Source organism: Pezoporus flaviventris, unplaced genomic scaffold (genome assembly GCF_033815535.1).
Source record: "Pezoporus flaviventris isolate CSIRO_AGI_PZ_B2104156 unplaced genomic scaffold, CSIRO_AGI_Pfla_v1 ptg000021l, whole genome shotgun sequence".
NCBI lineage: Eukaryota > Metazoa > Chordata > Aves > Psittaciformes > Psittacidae > Pezoporus > Pezoporus flaviventris.
In genome coordinates this window covers 4904141-4918253 of record NW_026892569.1, presented here as the reverse complement: position 1 = coordinate 4918253, position 14113 = coordinate 4904141, and the positions used below count along the sequence as shown (strand labels likewise).

The 14113-nt window shown below is 44.9% G+C and overlaps 1 protein-coding gene across 3 annotated transcripts in view; it reads left to right on the top strand.

Annotated features, from left to right (window-relative positions):
• The first annotated feature begins 239 nt into the window (after positions 1-239).
• The window catches only part of MITF (melanocyte inducing transcription factor), a 98664-nt gene continuing 84790 nt past the window's right edge, over positions 240-14113 (top strand). For 2 of the 3 annotated variants that reach the window (XM_061455755.1, XM_061455753.1), the window contains exon 1: positions 241-572. In XM_061455755.1, the coding sequence (XP_061311739.1) occupies positions 469-572 (104 nt within the window). In that variant the 5' untranslated portion in view covers positions 241-468. Of the gene's footprint in view, positions 573-14113 lie in introns of all 3 variants that reach the window. The other variant, XM_061455751.1, reaches the window with a different exon arrangement.

The window sequence follows — 14113 nt, the reverse complement described above, 5'->3', positions numbered from 1 at the left end:
CCGGACACCCACTGAGGGGCCCCTTTGACAGACCGCTCCGATGGGGTGATGAAAACCCCTTTGTGGTTCCATCTCCCCTCGCTGGATGAAGACACCCCAACCCCTGTGCAGCCGCGGGGGGGGGGCGTGACGTCACACGTGACGTCAGAGCCGCGTGACGTCACCGCTCCGGTGGCCGAGGGAAGGGAGGGGGTGCAGGTGGCGGCTGGGCCGGGTGCTCCCGGCTGACAGCGCCGGGCCCTGCCCTCTCCTCACCGGCCTTCCCTTCCCCTCCCCTGCCCGGCGTGGCCCGGCGGGAGTTGTAGTACGCAGCGGGCGGAGGCAGCCGGGCCGGCCCCGGGGCGGACTACAAGTCCCAGGCGGGGCGGGCGGCGGCGCTGTGTGTGTGTGTGCGGGAGCGGGCGGCTCGGCTGGGCTCGGCGCGGCAGTCACCTCCCGTCTCTCCCTCTCGCAGCGGCGGCGACGACGATGCAGGCGGAGTCGGGGATCGTGCCGGACTTCGAGGTGGGCGAGGAGTTCCACGAGGAGCCCAAGACCTACTACGAGCTCAAGAGCCAGCCCCTCAAGAGCAGGTGGGACGGGCGGAGGACGCCGTGCCCCTGAGCCGCGGCGGGCCGTCGGTGAACGCCGAGATCCCCCCCCTCTCCGCCCCGGCGCTGAGGGGCGGCCATTTAGTGCTTCCTGCCATAATAGCGGCGTTGTCGGGCGGGAGGCGGGCCGGGCCGGCGTTATGTAAAGGGCATTGTTGGCCGTGCGGGGCCTCGCCGTCGCGCCGGGGCAGCCCCAACCGCCCGGGGGTCCGGCCGAGGCGGGTGGGGGGAACAAGGCGCCGGCGGCACCTGTCCCCGGTGAGCGGCTTCCCCTCCACCCCCGGCAGGTGCGGCGGCGCCCGGGTGGGGTCAGCGCGGCGCTGCAAAGTTGTTGCAAGGTCTTACGGCGTGTGAGGTGGTTTGGGGAGGTTTGTTCTGACTTTGAGAGCGGGGTTGGTGCGCGCAGGCGTTTGGGGGCTGGAAACTTTTGCCTGGGTACGTCTGTTTCTTGCTGAAGTGGTGTTTTTTGCTGTGGGAAAACCCCTTTATTCTTATCTAGAGCGGCTGCGTCGCGTAGATATGGTCTGTAAAGCGAAGGGAGGCAGTGAGTGTTTCTGTCCCTTTCGGGGTGCGAGGTACTTGCTTTCCGTCCTGGTTCTGGAAGAAGAAAGCAAAGGCTCTCCGGCACCTTGAGTACCGGCCTTGTCAGCAGTGGCGCGCTTCTCCCTCCTCTGGTTTTTCATTCAAAGTGCTTAGGCAGAAACAAGCCCTCCATTTCATCACAACGCTCCCCTCGGCGGTACCCACCTGCGTGTAAGGTCATTGCTGCAGGTGTAGCGTGTTTGTAATTGAGTCTGCTGTCAGCCTGCCTTTATGTTCATGGTTTTTAGTTTTAAACAATGTTCTTTGTGCGTCTGTACATGTAGTCAAAAAATGAATGGAAAGGTAAATACTTAAAAACATTTGTGCTGGAATGAGCTTAGACTGTACCACTCACTGGTCAGACACACTTCAAAGTAAATGAATGAATTTTTGCTCGTGTTCCAAATGTTTCAGAAACATTCAAAGTCTTTGACTACCAGATGTTAAAAATTCTGTCACTGTTACAGCTGGGGCCACCTCCTGTGGCCTCTCTTCACAGCACCCTACTTCCCGCTGAACCTTTGGTAATGCTGAAAAATGGTGCACATAGTGATGGTGATATGCAGCCTTTCACAGCCTGACAGGCCAGCCAGCCGAACCAGTGTTGCCAGAACTCCTCTGCCCTCCAAGGTTGTGCAGGGAAGTTGCCATTATCCAGATGGATAATGCTTCAAGCTGGGAGCCATGCTAATATGTGGAGAGGGGGCAGCATGTAGAAGATCCGTTCATCAGCAGTGGTGGGTTCCAGCTGCGGTGGAGGCAGCTGGGAGACCCATGAGGCTTTGGGTTCAGTGCCTGTGCCAGTGGAGTACAGCAGTCGTGGAGTAGATCATGACAAGTGCACTGTTATCAGGTAGCTACATCAGCTACAGGTTCTAACTAGTGTGCAGGAGTTGTCCCTTTATGGTTGTCTAGTCTGTAGTTTGTCGATGCCTTCAGCTGGTGTGGGTATGGAGCATAGATAGCCTGTCTGCATTTGACCTTGCACAGGTGTTCCAACTGCTTTTAATTCCTGTGACTTGATGCTTTGGGACCCAAATGTATCCCTGTGTTGTTCACTTCTTTTGGGAGGAAAGTGAATAAAGGTAGTCTGTAATGAAGTGCTGGAGTATTTATCTTTTAAGTGTTGTCACTTCAAACATTCTGGGATTGAATTGGTACAGTATGGTCTTACGCGGTACTTACACAGATCCAGCACTGCCTGCTGTTTGGGTTTAAAGGGACCCCCGTGTCAGTCATCCTGGCTTTCTAGTGTTCCTCAGGCCAATATCTACTCTGATGTTTCCAGGAGGGCTTGTTTGTTAGAAGTGACAAGTTGCCCCAGTCTGTCTTGAGTCCCTCCATGCATATCCATGCGTACAAGAAGAGGGAGCCCTGAGGGTGGAATAACAGCCCATGGTTTTTCTGGCAGGTAGCAGAATGACATGTTAACCTCGACGTGAAGCCTGTCCAGCTCACATACAGCTTTTACCCTGAGGTAGAGTCCCAGTTGTCTTCCTGGTCTTGTGGGAGAAGAAGAAGCAAAGGAGCCAGGGGCCCCTGCCAGGTCCCTATAAACCTGTCCTTGGAGCCAGGCCGATAAAGCTTGATGATAACAGGAGGTAAAAGTTGCTCACAAACCTGTTTGCTTCATGATGTGCAGATTGTAATCTTAAAAGGGCTTCTGTAGTCCTTCAGCTTTGCTGAGGCCTGAAACCAGTCTGACTGATGATTATCAACAGTATTCAGCATCACCCTGCTGCTTTCTCCTGTGGATGTAAATTGGGAGTAATTGCACAGCAGTCAGTGGAATAACACCGGGTCAGCATGGTGTAGCGATGGGACTGTGGCCATGGGAATTGCTTTCTTACTGTCTGCTCTGCAGCCTTGCTCTGGAAAGGTGCCTGGGGAGCAAGCAAAACGGAGGCAATACCTGTGGTAAGAGACAAGTCTAAGTAGCAATCTTGCTTTTTCCCCTGGTGAGAACTGCTGATTTCCTAGCAACGTTCAGGACTGTCTCTGTTCTTTTTTAACCATGAGAGGTGAGAAGCATCCTTGGCTTACTCACAGAAGCCGAAATTGTGAATACCTGGAAAAAGCCACCTAGCTCAGAAATACAGAAGAATGGCAGTGCTCTGAACCAATAATAAACTTTTTGTTGCCTGGTTTTGCTGAGCCCTCTTGCTAGTGCTGTCCTTCACTCGGTAAAACACTGTTTACTTCTTTCCAGGTTGCTGGTTTTCCAATGTGTTACATTCTGTTAAAGATTTCTGCTCTCCAGTGTGCCCTCACAGTTACTCCATCCATATTTCATAATTCAAGTCTGCAATCGAAAGCCACAAGAGGTACAGTAATAAAGGCTTTTTGCAGTAAATATTATACTAACTTAGGCCAAGCCACAATTGAGTGCTAGAGGCCAGGGAAAAATGTAAGCCCAGCAAAAAACTTTAATCACAAGGGATGGAGAGAGTACATGGGGCTGCAATACATCAGTTCCAACTACAGTTTCTGAACCCTTCAGCCTCATGAGAAGTTAGCTTCTTGTGCTAAGCCCTAGCTACATTTAAGGGTTCTCTGGGATCTGCTGTGGTTGTCTTTGAAAACTGAGAAGATGTTTTGGTTGCTTTGGTTTCTCCAGAATCACTTTTCACTGTGGGAGGAAACTGGACTTTATGACTAGCCAGGAAGACAATGAGATTTATTTTTTTTTCCTCACATTCATGCTTCATTCCTCTCCTGCCGTATTCCTGAAGGATAATAGTCTTAATTTATAAGTACATACACTTAAGTATTGTGTGTGTTTGTGTAATGAACAAGTAAATAAGGTTTCTTTCCTGGTGCAAGCAGTGCACAATGAAATTGATGGAGTTTTATTTTCAGGCAATCAGTTCAAGAAAATAATCAGTTGTTACCAAAGAAAACAAAGATCCTGATGTGTCTGCACACAGTCATCAGGGTACTGTAGGCTTAAGTTACATTCATTTAATGCTCATGTAAATTCTTTACATCACTTGACTTACTAAAACAATGTTTTGGATATCAAACTGGTACCTGGAAGTAAAGACTTTACAGTCTGCCTTCACGCAGGGCAATCTGAACTAACCCAGGTGTGCCAAATGCAGAGAAGAAATTGTATATTCAGTGGCTTTTCTGTATTTTTTGGTTCTCTGTAATGTGTGTCCTTTTGGATGGGTGCATGACCTAGGAAGAGCCAGCAAATCATTGTCAGTTGTTGTAATTTACTGTCTTACTCTTAATAAAACCATGTACTTGCAGGTTAATTACTGGTATTTGTGCTATTTTCCATTGCCCTTTCCCAGCTTGCTTATTTTCATACTGGTTAAAAAGCACCTGAATGATGCTGTTGCTGAAGTATTTTTAGTGGAAAAAAATATTGGGAAGTGCTTTTAAGTTGCATGATGGTTGGTTTTTTGAGGAAGCTTATTCTTGCTTTATGAGCAATAGCATTGAGATGTAGAGTTTGTCATTATTAAAGCAGTGATATTTTTATAAAATTCTCATAATGCCTGGTGTCAAAATGCTTTTTCTTATATGTAAACCTTCAATATTTTACTTATATCAGCTAGTATCTCGTATCTATATAGTTAAGATCTCTGTAAAGCACTTCAGCCCCCTCCCCCCTTTTTCCCATTCTTCTGATGCTGTGCTAAACATTGAAGTCTTGATTTAGTTAAAACTTCCCTTTTAATACACAGTGTTTGAGGAAGTATGAATTTCACTCGAGGCACACGTTTCTGAAACATGTACTTACTCTGAAGCCAGAGAGGACTTTTTGTAAAGTGCCTTAGTCTGCAGATGATCAGATTTAATTTTGTAAATGAACTTTGCAGCGTGATTGAATTTGAACTTGATTACATTAGGCTTAACGTTGAGTTTGTGCCGTATTGGAGGTAGTCTTTTCGTATTCCTGCTATTTATGGATCTTATTCAAGTGTTTTATATTCTGGTTGGGTTCTGCAATGCAGTTTGTTCAAGCTACTGCTTATATCTGTTCCAGTTGTGCAAGAAGTGGAAAATATCCTTTATTTAGAACAGGTCACATGTGCTTGCATCCAGAAACCATGTCTCAGTGTGTTTTAAAAAAAAAAAAATAAAAATGTGTCTTGGAGGAACAGATTTAAAAAGTTCCTGAAATATTTTTCCGTCTGTTACAGAGGAACATCACATACTTGAAACTAAAAGGTAATAATAGCAGAGTTTAAAGTGATACGTAGGCCTGCACTAACTGAAGTCAATGGTAAAAGTCTTAACCGACGTCAGTGGGAGTAGAGCTAAGCCAAAAGTATGCCTCTTTGAAATCTCTCCGGTAACATTTTTGTGAGTGAGTCAATAATCCCATGTTTATTCAGCACCTCAAATTCGCCTCCCTGGGAAGGAAACCCTCACCACATCTTTTTGTACTACTTTATTTTTGAAAACAGACTGAAAAGGCAAGGCTGCAGTTGGAGTGTCTGTTGTATAAACATGTGGAGACAATAAGTGGTATTTCTTTACACTGGGAGCTAGTGCTGCTCCCTGTCTGTAGCAGAGCATTTTCCACAGTGAGAGATCTCTGTTGACCTTTTCTCTTCTGTGAAACTCTCGCTCTTGTTATTTGCAGTAGGCCTTTGCTATTTAGCAAGGAAACAGAAATAGCCCATGAAATTCAGTTCGGAATTTGCTTTGATATGAGCTATTGAATGTCACCTTTTTGCTTCCCCAACCTGCTTTCCTCAGGAGGATTTTGTTCAGCTGCTAAGCTGGCCAGGGAGTGCACAGGTACTTTGAGGCTGAGCTGACTGCCCTGACTGTGCACCTTTTAGCATGCACATGTATTTTCTTTTGATTTATTGGGCTGCTGACTGTTACTTGTGTGTAAGTATATATGCACTCTGCATGAGATGAATCCATATACCTTTCTGGTGAGCAGGAAGCTCCACTAGCTGGCTACGATCGATATACAGAATGCAGATGATAATTTGAATCAATACATTCTTCTGCCTTTGAAATCACTGGAAATGACCCAATGCAGCCCTGCTGGTTAATGGCTGGGGTACTGCTCATTTCCCTGTGTGCAGTGGAGGTAATTTCACAAGCCTCTGGACCAGAATGTTTGGGGCTGCTGTGAACCTTCCAGTTGTCATTAGCCAGTCATTGTAGAGCTTATTCTGCGCTGTGTATGTTTTTATTTAGCATGTAGGGTGATGTATCGGAGGTCCTTCCCAGCACTGTGGTAGGCAACAGGACTAATTCCTGCTCTACGGTTTGGTCAGGATCTAGACGAAAACTGTGAAATTAGAACAGAAAAGACTTGCAGATGTGTTGTTTTATAAACAAATCCAGCCCCTCACCATGTTCTATGATGAAAGGTTTAATGGGAAGAAATCTGTACAGCTGCAGAAATAAGGGTACAGGAGAAGCCTGTTCTGACATTTAACTATACTGTCCTCCTATTTCTGTTTGCTTTCCAAAGCAACATGCTTCAAGACTTTCAAATGAGACAGAAGGAGTAATTTTCTGTTTAAATTTCAGCTAAATAATGAAATTGTGTGCTGGCTCTTCATTGTCTTCCGAGAACGATCTGCTGGTTTCAGTATTGGGAGCAAAATGAGAGTCCAACTTCCATTACTCTGGTCAGGCTCTTGGCCATTATTGTCTGTCTCGTTCTATTTTAGATTCAAAAAGTTTTTGAAATACATTGGTTATAACGTGTTTGTTTGGTAAAATTTACTGTCTTTTTTGCTGGAACAAAGACAACATGATTAAGCAGCATGGCATGGCAGATTGTGCTGGACAGTTAACCATTGCATTGCTATCATATCCTATTAGAACTGTGTTTATTTTATTTACTTACTTTTATTAATAATCCCAGCAGCTAAACAGTAACAGGACAGTTACTGGCTTGCATATGGTTTTATGCTTTATTTCCTAATGGGGAAAAAGCAGCACAGGAAAAGGAGTACTGTTGCATATTTATAATACAACAATGCTACTGCTTTATCGGCAACAGCTGTAAAATAGCTGATGCCTCTTTCAGTGTCAAGATTGAAATATTTCAGTGTTTACTGGAACCAAAGACTGTAATATAGCCTGAGACAGGTCAGCCTGTCCTCCAGCAGGAGTTACATGCAGTTTTCAGTGTCAGATATGCTTGTTGTGGAGGGGCACTGGCAATTTTGGGGTGCCTTCTGAAAGGGCTCTGTCCCAGTGTCTTTGGGTAGCATTTCAGCATGCGACTTGCATAGGCCCTAGTCACCAAAGTCTGTGGGCTTTGGCTGAGAGCGTTTCAAAGAGAACACAGGAGTGTCCAAGTGAAAGAGGATGGTGTGGGTATCACTGTGACAAGTACAAAACCTGTGAAATTTCGTAAGGAAGGCTTGCAATACAACTGCTAACTGGTACTTTAGCCACTAATAGTGCCTTTGGATCAAGCTCATTTTTTCTGGTAACATCGCTGCTGCAAGGGCTGCTGTAATGTTTGTGTTAGCAGCTTTCTGCCAAGCATGCAAGCCAGGGTCTGGTGGTTTATAGCTTTATTTCTTTCTTCAGTGGAAAAAACACTGTATAAACCTTCTGTAGCCCCCCCCCCCCCCTCACTGACCTGCTGCTCACAGCTGCTGCGTGGACTGGACTGGCAGGTTGAAGGGCAAAAATGCGTTGCTGTGATATATAATTACTTCTTCCAGCATGAGCCAACAGAGCTGCTTGCTGTGATGATTGTTACGTATACTGCTATGTAAAACAGAATGCAAGTTTAATGTAGGGTTTGGGCTAGTATTTTAATGTTGTAATTAAAAGCCTGTAACAGTAAACAAGTTTTTTTTCAAATCAGTTCCCATGAAGATTATTCCTTTACAATGCAGGCAGGCACGCATTCGCAGGTGTAGAGTTCATGAATTCTGTGTCACTTGGAGAAATGAGCATCAAGAGCAAGCACCTCTTTTTCAGACCCTTTTACTCTAGAACCCTACAGGTATGGTGTAAGACATCTGGAGATCGATCCTGCAGTCACTATTTCATAGGGATATTTCAGCTAAGGGAAAGTCGCATTTGAGACGATGCGGCAGTTTCTGTCTCTTGGAAGAGCTGGATTCATCCTTCTTAAATGCTCCAAAAACTCCAGGGATCTTGTTTCACAGGTACGTTGCACCTCTGTTCATGCTGTTCTTTTGACACAAAATGGGTGTAAGCCCACCTGAGGCTGGTGTGGCTGGGGGTCTGGTTTTCTTAGATTGTCTCATGAGACTCCTTGGGAAGAGACCATGAAGTTGCAGGGAGTAGGAGGAAGGTTTGTGTCTTTTCAAGCCAACAAAGGCGAGCTTTGCTTGGCTATGTGAAAGGATTATGTGCCTGGTTTGGCCTGCTGGTACACGAAAGAATTTTTGTGATGAATTCTGGGAAAAAAGGACTTTACACTGTGAAAACGGTGATCAACATCTTTCCAGGTACCCGAAACTTCCATCTTTCCATCAAAAGATGTTGAGATATTGAGGCACTCGAAGCTTGTCACATTTAGTGTGCTGAAAGCATCATGCCAATAATAGATACTGTATTGCCAAAGCTTGCTTGTACCGTAGGATGCTGAGACACCATTTCTTGTCTTTGCAGTTTGTGACCACACACAAACTGCTGTATGAATGGTAGAAACCCAGTAGGGCAGGGATGTTGGGATCGGGGGCCACAGAAAAGTAACAAGGAGAATTGGGAACAACTGAAATGCACCAGATAAAGGATACTTCAGAGAACGGAGATAGTAATGATGATTGTTATTAATCTTCCTGCCAGCCATCCTGTTGTAACATATAAACATACAGAAAATAGGAGTTACTGTAATCCTTTCTGGAGGAGAAATAGCTAGCTAGATAGGAAACTTGGAACAGAACTAAAACTGCTGGGAACTCTTTCAGGCTGGGAAGATGGGAGCAGGCTTTGGATGCTGTCAGATGGCAAGAGATGGGGAATATGGGCAAAGAGGGGTTGTGCTTCTTAAGCTTTAAACTGGAAGTTGGAATAGTACTGTAGAGATAGAAAAGGATCATTGAGATATGAGTGGGAAAGCCTGGCTGAGCACATTTTGTGCACATTTACTATTTCAAGATTCTTTGGGTTTTACTAAATAAAGAAGGATAGTGTGTGTGTAAAATACGACTGACTTTGGAAATGCTTTTTCTGGACGTGTCCCTGCATGGTAATATGCAGCTGTAAAGCCAAACTGGGAATACAGAGGTACAGACCCTTTTTATAATGCTTGCGGTGTTCAGCTTGAATAAGTAAGAGTTGCACCCTGGGAGAATGAAGTTGGAATGGTAGAGGTTTGCATACGTACATGAGGGAATGATCTTACAGATGAGCAAAGGGAAACAAGCTTTTATAGGCTGCTCATTGGAAGCTGGGAGGAGTTCAGGGAGGCGTGGGGCTCTTGCAGTGGGTCCCCTGGGATGCCATTAACTCCTGTTTGGGTTTCTGCTCGGTCTAGCAAGCTTTATTTTATTTGAATCAACTATTTACAATTCTACCCAAGCCCAGGCAGGCTGAAGGCACATCCCGGATGTCAAGTCTGTCTAGTGAAGACATAGGCATGTCTCAGAAGAGTTGCTGGGATCATTTATTTATTTATTGCTGTTGTAACACGAAGGTTACCATCTGATAAATAATTATTCCACCCTCGGAGGAGGCACATTGTAAATCTGTTAAGCTGCCCCTTTGTTTGTTAGGCTTGTGCATAATGAGTTTGGAATTTAAGATTAGTAGTATGCCGTGCAACTGCTCATTTCGTGACTTCATCCTCCTGCTCAGATTGCCTGCCTGTCCACCTGTCACATCCTGTTGGGCACCTAGGGCTATATTCGTAAGGGGAACTTTGGTTTAGCATTGCATCATCTCAGTTCTATGTGTTCTGCTGCCTAGTGGAATTAAAAAACAAACCCAGCCATGAGGTAGGCGTGAAGGTTCCCTACAGAACACATGGGGGAAAGGTGGCTTCAAAGAAGGCTTGTGAAAACTGGCATGTGGATTGAGGGATGGCCTGAGTCAGGCAGTGCTGGGTGTAAGAGGCTGGTATCGAATGCTGTCCCTTGAAGATTTAGTTGTCTGGTCTAGGTGAGCTGTTGCTAAGTGCTTCTCAGAGTGATGTGCCAGAGACAGGTCTGCTCTTATGGAGATGAGGAAGAGCAGGTAGTACCACATCCTCCTGCTCCAGCCTTATCCACTCAGGACACACAAGTTTTGAGTTCCTATCCTGCCTGTGACTCAAAATGTGGGATGGAACCAAGTCCACCACGCTTTGGACTGCCCAAACCAATAAACCATGGGGTTTTGAGGTGTCTCTTTTGCAGGAGGTGGTCTGTTTTGCCTTGTGTAGTTTTCATTGAACAGGTATGAGCAGGAGTGGCTTGGTGTAACACAAGGGAGTGAGCATTCACCTGCTTCAGGAAGTAGTTATTTGCACAAAGTGAAACAGTTCTACCAGGAGGCAGGGAAAATGTGCTCAGAAATTACACGATTTTCAGAAACAGTTTCTTCTAAAAAGTAGTCGCCCAAATCTCTGTAGTAGAGGTCACAGCATGAAACATGGGGACTTGCATATGAGCAGTGATATTTGGGGCATAGACTGCTGGATGAAGGGGAAAAGTCTTTAGGGTTATGGGAACCAGAGATTCCTGAATGGTTGCAGGCAGGCAGTGAAGTCAAAAGAAGGAATGGGCTCTCTGGTACTGATGGCCAAGGACCTTTCTGAGTTGTATACATTGGTGAGGAAGTTGTTGGTCAAAGGTGAATATTAAGACAAGTATACGTATTTCTGAAGAGCATTTAAGATTTTAGGAATGTGAAATCATTCCTGGTACATCCAGAGAAGTCTGAGTCTGTACAGAAGTGAGTTAAGGAGTAGAGTAAGGCAGGAGATGAAACAAGGTTATGTCTCTATCACAAGCTTGTTGCATAACTTACAGTTTCAGTCTAATTGCAAAACTATTTTGCAGGTAATAATTTGGTTCCCAGCTAATACAGCTTTTGATACTTACTGTAGCAAGCTGTGCTGTAAGAGCTGTTAGCTCTGAAGATGCCAGCAAGGACTTTGTTTCTCAATTGTGTCAAGTAATGAAAAGCGTGAAATGGATCTGCCTGTGAAGAGGGTCTTAAAGGTGTTGGAGCTGCCCCTGTAAGGAAAGGAAGGCTGGCTGCAAGTGGCCTAGTCCTGCCTGTTTGCAGGGCTGGGGAGGGTCTTGTGGTCTTTCTGATGTTTCCCAAAGGAATCGGCCACCCTACCTTTACCTCAGTGTCCTACCTTCTGGGAGAGATCCCTCTGATAAGGCAGTAATTAACATCCTTCCAAAGGAGTTGTGAAAGGAGACAATTAAGTATCCTTCACTTAGCCTTTCTAATGAAGGTGCTTGTAGGAGTTGTGCTGGGGTACTTTATCTCTGTAGGACAAGGTTTCCCTCCTTTGGGTCTGCAGTGATCTCTTGCACAGTCTAGGGAAGGGTGTTCATGGGTCTCAGGTGGGATCTTTAAGGATTTCTTCTCTGAAACTGTTGACCATTTGGCCTTTTGTGTTCCACTTGAAACTATTAATAGACCTGCAGAGGAGCAGGTCCAATGATACTGTGTTCCTGAATGCTGTTCTGCTGTGCCAAGTGTTGGCTGTGTACCAGCTCAGTGAAAGGAGGCTGGTGAGAAAAGTTGGCTTTCATGGTGAGCTGTGACCTGGAGCACCTCTTTCTGATGGTGGTTACAGTCTCAGCTGATAATCCCACCATTTTCATGCCCAGAGCTTCTCCTGGACAGCCTGGACATTGAAGCTGCTTTAGGTAGGCACGAGAGACACATGGAAAAGGACAGGTCTTGCTTTCCCAGGACCATGCTATCATTATGGTGCAGTGTTCAGCAGATTGTGGTGATGCTCTGCTCTGCCATCCTGATTGGCTGATGTGGAAAACCAGCAGCACTGCAGGAAAACACATATTAATGATCTAAAGTAGTGAGTTCTTGCAGCTCCTCCTTGGTTAGGTACTGGGTTTGCTCACTTGCCTGTTTTCTCCTATTGAAATGTGCTATGAGCTGGAGGACGGGACTGGTTTGTATGGTTACCAGTCTCATCCCCTGCTATCTGATAACTCCTGCCCCGTTGCTATGAAACGTGTTAGTGAGATGCCGTGTAAAAGGGATGAATATCCATCTGTAACTGCAGAGAGGTTTTTCTGTGGCTCATCGCTCGCTGATCTTTCTGATCAGTTTTCTAATTGTGCTGGTGGTGGATTTGAATGTTGTCACACAATTATCTGACGTGTGTTTCCCATCTGTAATTTAATACACTTCCACTGAGTTTATTAAATAGCACAGCGCAGAAAATCGCAATATCTGTCCTCGTTGTCTCTTTTCAGTGGGTTTCTATTTTGTGGCAAGGACTTTCACAGCTCTTGATATTCCAATTCTGTAATCACTATTTATTCTAAGACAGCTTCCCCTGTATTTAAGAGCTACAGGATCAGACTGTGCTTTGGAAAAATGCTAAATTTGGCTGCTTGCAGTCATCCAAAGTACATAGGTTGTTCAGTAGGTGCTGTTTGGCTTCTTGTAGCGCCATAGGGAATGGCGGCTATGTGGCGGAAATGCAGTTCCTCCTTACTGTATGTAGCATAGGTAAAAATAAGCGGTTGCATTAGAAACTGTGCTTTACTTGGTTGCACTAGAAACTGTGTGTGCTTTATTTGGTGGCACTTACAGAGCACCCTGGCAGCAGAAAGACTGATGCTCTAGAACTTCAAGATTGTATGGATCGCGTTGCATTTCTGTTGGAACAAAAATATAACAGGCTCAGCATTCGCACTTTCCACTTGTGTATTGTTTTCTCTTCATTTTGTGTATTTAGAAAAAGCTATGCCCTGCAAACTGCTGGTTTAGTGTTTTCTGTGGAATGAAAGCCATCTGCAGGATTTAACTGAATTTCATCGAGGTTTTTGGTAACAGGCTCTTTTCTGTTTCCTGGCATTCTGTTAGATGAAGATGAGAATCCAAGTTAAAATTAAGTGAGTTACCTGTGTGCTGGTTTATGACCTGGAATCTTAAAAACAACTTGGGCTTGTTTGAAGTTGTAAAAGTAATGTGAATATCAAAATGAAAGGTAGGGTCTTCCATAAGCATTCTTCTTGAGCAAATGCGTGCCATAAGCTGCTTTTTTTTTTTCCCTAATATATTTTGAATCTTTGGCATAGTGGGAGCTGCAAGCTAAAGAAAGCATCTAGCATTCGTGCCGAGGCTTCTTTGAAAGAGATCAGACTTAAATGCCAACTGAAGTTAAGCGTATGTTTAAAGACCTCCCTTGATCAAGCCTTCATTCAGCAAAACACTTCCATGTATTTTTTATTTCAGAATCCTAAATAATTCAATGGGTTTTGTGCTGGCAGGTTTAAACTTGTTGCAGCCCTAAGGCTGTAACGAACGCGGGAGTGCTCCAGGAAACCATAAGCACATGAACCGTGCTGCTCATCTATTTGTGCTTGAGTTTCAGCGTATGGTTTGAATACGTTGTTGGACTGGGAGAAGAGTGTTCAGCATATGACAGGCTGCTAAATCTGATGTACTTTTGAGCCTGACACTGTGACTTTAATTTATTCTGCTTTTGTTGAAATACTACTTGGAAAAGTAAAAAATCCCACTGAGAAGAGAAATGCATAATCTTTTCAATGCGAGGTGCAGAATGAGCAGATCTTCAGTATGGTCTGTCTAACAGAGGAAGAGCTCTATCAGTAAGTTTTCTTTTCATCTTTTCCCACAAAAGACTTAACTGCCCATTTATTTTTTGATGCTCTGATAATAGCGTTGGCATACATAGTAATTTTTTGGGGTGGTAGGGTTTTTTTTGGTAGATTGTTCTGAAAGCCAACCACAGTGATGTTAGTCTGATACAAGGTGTCATGTGGATCGGTTCTGAAAATTTGGAATAGGGTTGGTTCCAGCAGTCT